The sequence below is a fragment of the Bombyx mori genome, chromosome 14 (assembly GCF_030269925.1).
Source record: "Bombyx mori chromosome 14, ASM3026992v2".
In the NCBI taxonomy this organism is placed as follows: Eukaryota; Metazoa; Arthropoda; class Insecta; order Lepidoptera; family Bombycidae; genus Bombyx; species Bombyx mori.
Window position 1 is genome coordinate 9,709,555 of NC_085120.1, and position 7,179 is coordinate 9,716,733.

Consider the following 7,179-nt stretch of genomic DNA (forward strand, 5'->3'; position numbering starts at 1 on the left):
AAAAAAAGGCTTTCTTTCCCGCCGATGAAGATGCCCGCGACTTAAGGCATAACTCATTATCAGTAGACGACGTCTTGGTCCAAGTGATAAGGCGCTCGGTATACTGGCATCGAACGACACGGCATATTGATGTTGAAATGCCGCAGGCGAGTAACAATATCTAAGGAAACTCGTGTTTCACTGGTGGTAGGACCTCTTGTGAGTCCGCTCGGGTAGGTACCACCACCCTGACTATTTCTGCCGTGAAAGTAAGGCGTTTCGGTTTGAAGGGTGGGCAGCCGTTGTAACTATATTGAGACCTTATATCTCAAGGTGGGCGGTGGCATTTACGTTATAGATGTCTATGGGCTCCGGTAATCACTTAACACCAGGTGAGCTGTGAGCTCGTCCACCCATTCTATGGAATAAAAGATAAAAATAAAACTCACCTAACTGGATAGGTTCTTGGTAGACTTCTTCTTAAGAAATAAGGTTTGCTATAAATATTAAAAACCAATTTTAACTAAAGTTAAATAAATATGTATTGATAATATAAATACTTGAGGTAATATGTTTTGGGTGTTTGTTTTTAATGTAATTTTGAATAGGATTGGTGAATAACTAAGCTAACTTTATATTATCGTAATTATCCAATCAATGCCGGGTATACCGGCCATAATAAATACGGCACGATTCCATGAGACACGAGTCACACGAGCAATTCTTCTTTTTTTTTTTTGTTGCTAGGTGGGTGGACGAGCTCACAGCCCACCTGGTGTTAAGTGGTTACTGGAGCCCATAGACATCTTCAACGTAGACGCGCCACCCACCTTGAGATACAAGTTCTAAAATCTCAGTATAGTTACAACGGCTGCCCCACCCTTCAAACCGAAACGCATTACTGCTTTACGGCAGAAATAGGCAGGGTGGTGGTACCTATCCGCGCGGACTACAAGTGGTCCTACCACCAGTAAAAAACGTGTGACGGGTAATGTAACAAATTTCATTCATCAACATTTCAAATCGCTGGGCGTATCTAATGTTGATAGTAAATATTATGTGTCTACATCCAGCAGTCCCGCGATTGGCGATTCACCATTGGACTTTTGACTCAAAACACAAAACAATTTTAATAAAAAATTAATTGGGACCGAGAGTCAAACGCGTACTCTGATGTTTCACTGTCTGAGTCGCTAACCACTTGAACAACAGGGCGATTAAAAATAACAATAAATTAAACTCCCAACAAGGCCTGTTGTATTCACACCGTGAAAACAATTTTTTTCGTAATAACCCCTTATTAATACCAAAGATATGTATCGATTAAATTGTAAAAAAAATAATACGAAATAGCACATTATACACGGATAATTAAATGCTACATCACATAAACTTACACGGGCCGGCAGAAAGGTATTCTAAACCGAACCTATTCAGGAATAAAAGCGAAAATCGCCTGACCCTGTATTGCTCATGAAAATAATTTTGTATGTTCTTATTCATTATAACTAATGGAATTACACAGTTACAGTTATATAATCGAAATCGTTGGACTATAAATATTGTCGAGGAAAGGTAGTTTTACATTCAGTCAACATAATGGAATTTCTGATAATATTTGTGGGGGTAAATTTCTATTATGAATTCATTGTATTATTCATTATTCGTTACATTATATAATTCACTTATTTCTTCATACAGTTAAAACATCGTATTTTCTTTTTGATCATTATCTTTTTCCATTCATAAAAACCGTTAAATCTTTGATCTGTAAACGAGAAATTAATATGAGAACTTATAGTTGTGACTTGGGCCTACTTTCGGATTTTAATTTATACTACCTTGAGTTTTCGTAACATCTGGATATGAAAGTCCAAGGAAATGTGAGAACGGGTGAAAAAGACTTGGACTGTGTGAAAGAGTCAGAAGGGTGTGAGTGCAGAGATGACTTATGATAAGTCTGAATGGATAAAGAGAGCTTGGTTCGCCGAACCCACATAGTGAGATAAGGGCTAAATGAAGAAGAGTTTTCGTAACAGCAAGGAGACAATTGGTCTATGTCTCTGTAACAGAGAATGCCAACGTGTTATCTGTCTTCATATCTGTGTTTTTCGTCAGCTTGGGTAAACATAATCAGAGTCCGAATAGACGTTGATATCTAATGATTTATTGTAAGTATACTTATTAAGGTGATGATAAGCAAAAGGGTCCTCTGGTAGTCTGTTCCCGGAGATTATTGAATGGACAGAACAACCTGTACGCCGTTCTCATCTAAGTCAGATTCGATCTTAATTCGCAGTATAGTAAGTACGATGAGTACGAAACTTTAAACTGTTTTAAAAGAATGGTGAAGGAACACTACTTATCTTCTTAGTGCTGTTTGTTTGCATCATCATTTAATTTTGTTATTTCTATACTGTTGATGTATTATGTGTATGTAAGTATATTAGTATGTGTTGTATGTAAGTACCTATATTGGTATATAAATATTGATATATATTTCATATTATATGTAAACGATATATAAATATATTATTGTATGTATATATTTTCTATAATAATGTATTATCTATAGTACACCACAACATACCTGCTATATTTTTTAAATTTTCCAGAATTTCTATAAATTAAACGGTTGTCTGGAAGAGATCGCTTTTAGCGATAATACCGCTTATTGTACAAATGTATCTGCTTTTAGATTGTTTTTGAATGTAAATTGTGTTTTGGTGTGCAATAAAGTGTATTCTCACTCTCTCTCTCTCTACGATGATCAATCCATGTGAGTATCAAGCTGATGGAAGTTTCTATATTAAATATATTTTATGCTGTTTATTTCACAGGTCCTCCTCGCGGCATCAGCGACCGCTGATCAAGATGGTAAGCAGATGACAAAATATAAATTTGATAGTAGTATGTGTAGTGTTCTCAGGTAGTTGTCGTGGCCAAAATGATAAGTCGAACGGTGTAATTGTTTAACCATGTAATTGTACAATGTACCATATAATTATTTAACTATGCTTGTGTTCAAATTCTGCAGGCAGGCACCATTTCTTCTAAGAAGACATATAACAGCCTAACACGACAGACTTTCATTAACAATCACTATGTAACAAATGAATAACATTCACTATGTTATAAAAAATAATACTGTCTAATTCAAAAATTAAAAAACAATACGCGGTAACCATTTGTTTTTATTTCTCTTTAAGCAGTGGCTGAAGATGTTCCCAGTCGCAGATATTTACAAATTATTGAACAAAACGTTAAAAGACCGAATCCTTACGAGATTGTGAAGCCGTGGCCGTACGGAAGTCAACGCGATGTCGTCTCTAAATCAGTGAGGGTAGATTACAATCCGCTAGATACTAATGTCAACTCTAATGTAAACGGAAACAATGCTATGAAGATCGCAAATCTCATGTCAGTTATGGCCAAAAACTCGGTTGCAGATCAAAATGCAGGACGCAATGGTTTTGGCCAAGAAGTAAACTCACAAATTCGTATGTATCATGTTCCAAGCTCTGAAAATCAAAATTCGTTCAGTGTTGTACTCAAAAAAAGAATGTCACCCGAAGGAGAAATTGAAACCGTTGAATACAAAGTACCGGACCAATATATCCAGCCCCAGGATCTCCGAAGCAATAGTTTGAATAATGTTCAGTCCCTATCGAGTTACAAGATAACAGATACTTTAAGAGAACCAAACAAGTTTGTCGCAGAACAAGAGTTTGCCTCCAGTAAGTACATGCATAAAGCACCGAACACGTATATTGATTCTCAGTTAAAGCTCGGAAGCAATACGCATGATGAAATACGTGACGAATCAACTTCGGGATCGGTAGAATACAAAGAAGACGCTGAATTAAATTATATAAGAGCCGAAAATCTGCGTGGCGGTGCTTACAGTGATGAATACGCAAAAGAAAAGAGGTTCTATGAATCACGCAGTAATAGTTTGAACCACGATCAATATAAAGCTATAAATCAGGAAGCAGGATACAACATTGATGGACAAAGGCAGTTGGATCCTACATTTTTAGAATCTGATATTGAAGTGGTTAGTGAAAAAAAAGAAAATTATAGTCCATATGACTTATACGATAAACGAGAGAACGTGATAAAAGATAGGTATACCTATGGTCACAGTCCTGCTCAACGTTATCAAAACGCTTTTGCAGTTAATAATTACGGCTCTGGAAGGAATAAAGTGAAACCGTACTACGGAAATTACTTCGAAAACTATCAACAGCCACAAATCGTAGATACCACGCAAAGTATGAAGGAAAAAATAGATTTCAATACTGAGAGCGTCAGTCCAGACTTTGAATATAAAAGCAAAATGAAAAACTATCAAAACTATGTAGACGTTCAGCAAAAACCGTACGGTAATAATGAACTTGATAGGTTTAAAAGCACTGCAGGATATACCCATTACGAAAATCCATTAACCAGAGTTGATAAAAAACAAAACTATATTAATTACGAACAACAATATTACCCAACCAGTTCATCTGTTCGAGACAGCAAGGGTTCGATAAAATTAACTGAGTTAAAAAAAAACAATGTTAATTATCAAGCCGGCACAGTGCTCCAGGAGTTCCAAGATACAGAGGAATTTAAAAACCAGTACAATTCTAAAGTAAATTTTGTTGCACCAGTTGATAAATGGGGCCAAACTAAAGAAGAAACCCTTAGTGTTTTAGAACGTGGAATATTAATAGATCTTATAGCGCAAAGTATAAATAAATTTAGGATTACACTGAAGGAACTTCAAGTCGCAGGTGCTCGTTTTGGAAATATGCAGTGCGCTGAAAATGGTTCGCTCTTACGACGAGCTGCAGCGACGAAATTAGCACAGGATGATTCGAATTCAAATTCGCTGAAGTTCAAAGCCAGACAAACAGAAAAAGTGAAATCGAAATTAAATATTCCCACTATCTTTGGAAATGAACAGATAAAAACAGAAAACGAAGATGACGTAGAGACTCAGTTTTCAGTAAAGGAGAAATTCAGTCCAAACATGAATAATAATAATCAATTTAATTACATGGCAAGCGATAAAAAGTTAGAATTGATGCAAAGTCAACAATTACCGTTGAACTATCAAGAATTTATCATCGGAGAACAGTCAAGATTTGAGCCAGCGCACCTTAAAGAAGAACAAGGCTCATATCAATTTACTTCAGTGAATAATCCAACTGGCTATCAAACTGGCTTGTATCAAGGAAACAAAATTGATTTTACTTCATTAGGCGAACAGAGGATTATCGACCAAAGAGTTCCTTATAATCGTGAAGTCATCGAAAATAGCTCCAATGAAAGATTTAACGAAGAACATAAGATGTCGATAAGCGGGGAATTAAGCGGCTCTAACCAAAATATGCCGGCAAAAAATTACCAGAATTTGAGGTATAAAGCTCAAATTAAAGACGATTACGATCGAAGGGACAGTCAAACCATTAAGAATTCCATCTTCATTAACAATAAATATAATTTAAACAACGTCAATGATCGATTTTCAATTGCTAGTATACTAAAAGATTCTATGGGGAGCTTATCCGATGAAGAAATATTCGTGATGCAGCTCAACTCGATCGACCAGAACAACAATTTGCCACTGCTGAGGGAGAAACTCATCGAACTCCTTAAAATGATTAGATCGAAATGGACGTATCTACAGAAATTCATAAGCATAATTTTGAAACTGGACAATGGAAACTGTTTCGTGAACAGCGATCAGTTAAAGGCCTTGTTTAATAATCAAGCTTATAGTGATTTGGAAATGACGAAAGTAGGTTACGGAAATGCTTACATGAAGTATTATCCGTGTAGAATCGGCACTCAAATGATAACTCCTTGTGATCGTTGTTTCTGCAAATACAATGGAATCTTGGTCTGTCAGAAAAAAGTACTTTGTGGACGCTGAGGTGAGTCAGTTTTTATCTAATATTCGTCAGCGTATTGTCGTGGCATTCAGGCTAAAAAATAATTGACCCCAAAATACCAGAGTTCAAGTGTTATCTCAGAAATATATATACCTATATGTCTAACACGTGTCGCATAGCTTTCGAGATAAAGTAACAAAATAGTGTAGTAAAACAAATTCCACAAATCTATTTGATAGGTAGACATTATTGTTACCCCGCACTGGTAGGTACCACCATAATTGTAACATTGAAGGTTGGGATACTTTTTTTGAATATGACCGAATTCCCGACATCACCTCCAAGGTGGGTAACGCAATTCAGCATAAGATATAGGGGCCGCCAGAACCACTTATCACCAGGTAGTCAGGGTGGTTTGCTTATCCTTGGGCCCGCAATCTACTCCGGACATCTGCAGACCGCCAAGTTCCATATATACCACGTGCCCTCTAGGCGGACATCTCGTTTGAGGTTCGGCCCCCTGCCCGAAAAAAGGGTGGTTTGCTTATTTATATATATCTGTTTAATTTGTTGTCCTTATAAATCATTTATGAAATAAATCTCATGCAACGTAAGCGTGGTTCGCTAATTTAACTGTAGATTGAACTACCGGTAAGGCGTCTTATGAATCCGCACGGATAGGTACCACCACTCCGCTTATTTCAGCCGCGAAGCATTTTATTTTGAATTGCGGGGCAGCCGTTGTACTACAGAAGTGAGGCTGTAAGCTCGTGTCTAAATTTAGTGGCAACACTATGTTGTTGATGTCTAGGGGCTCCAGTAACAATCACGTGTACCGTGAGCAACAAAAACTGTTTATTTAGTTTTAAAGTTAAAGTACCTGAATTGCGAATACTATTGATTACCTCATTTCCATTCCAAGCTGGATATTTATAATTATTTATTTTCAGGTCAACATAGATAGATAAATGAAGTTACAGCGAGAAATATATGTCGGTTTATCAATTTGAGGGATTTTGGTTTAAATTTTTAATAAAATTTTTGAGCATTTACACGTTTTTTGTTTTTAATCCGCCACCATTGCGTACAGTCACATATCAAATATAATTGTTTATGTACACAACATAATCATATTATCTGCAGATAGTTTACCAAATTTGAAAATTCGAAGTTCCATTGTAACTAGGTAATTATTTTTAAAACTAGTCTTTAAATGGTTTTTAAAAGTAGACAGTATTACGGTTCATTTGATTGATGGTGAGTTGCGCCGTAAAATAACCCTCAAAGCATTGCTCCATCAATTAAAGTTCCTGAG

At 36.3% G+C, this 7,179-nt stretch overlaps 1 protein-coding gene across 2 annotated transcripts; it reads left to right on the forward strand.

The window, feature by feature from the left end:
* The first annotated feature begins 1,503 nt into the window (after positions 1-1,503).
* Positions 1,504-6,910, forward strand: LOC105841524 (uncharacterized). Of its 2 annotated transcripts, none has more exons than XM_038015428.2 (4): positions 1,504-1,605; positions 2,820-2,856; positions 3,192-5,906; positions 6,815-6,910. In XM_038015428.2, exons 1-3 carry the CDS (start codon positions 1,579-1,581, stop codon positions 5,903-5,905), a joined length of 2,778 nt encoding a protein of 925 aa, XP_037871356.1. In that variant the 5' UTR covers positions 1,504-1,578; the 3' UTR covers position 5,906; positions 6,815-6,910. The 2 variants fall into 2 exon arrangements, with proteins under 2 accessions (XP_037871356.1, XP_037871355.1); XM_038015427.2 differs by having other exon boundaries at positions 1,510-1,605; positions 3,189-5,906.
* The last annotated feature ends 269 nt before the right edge of the window (positions 6,911-7,179 follow it).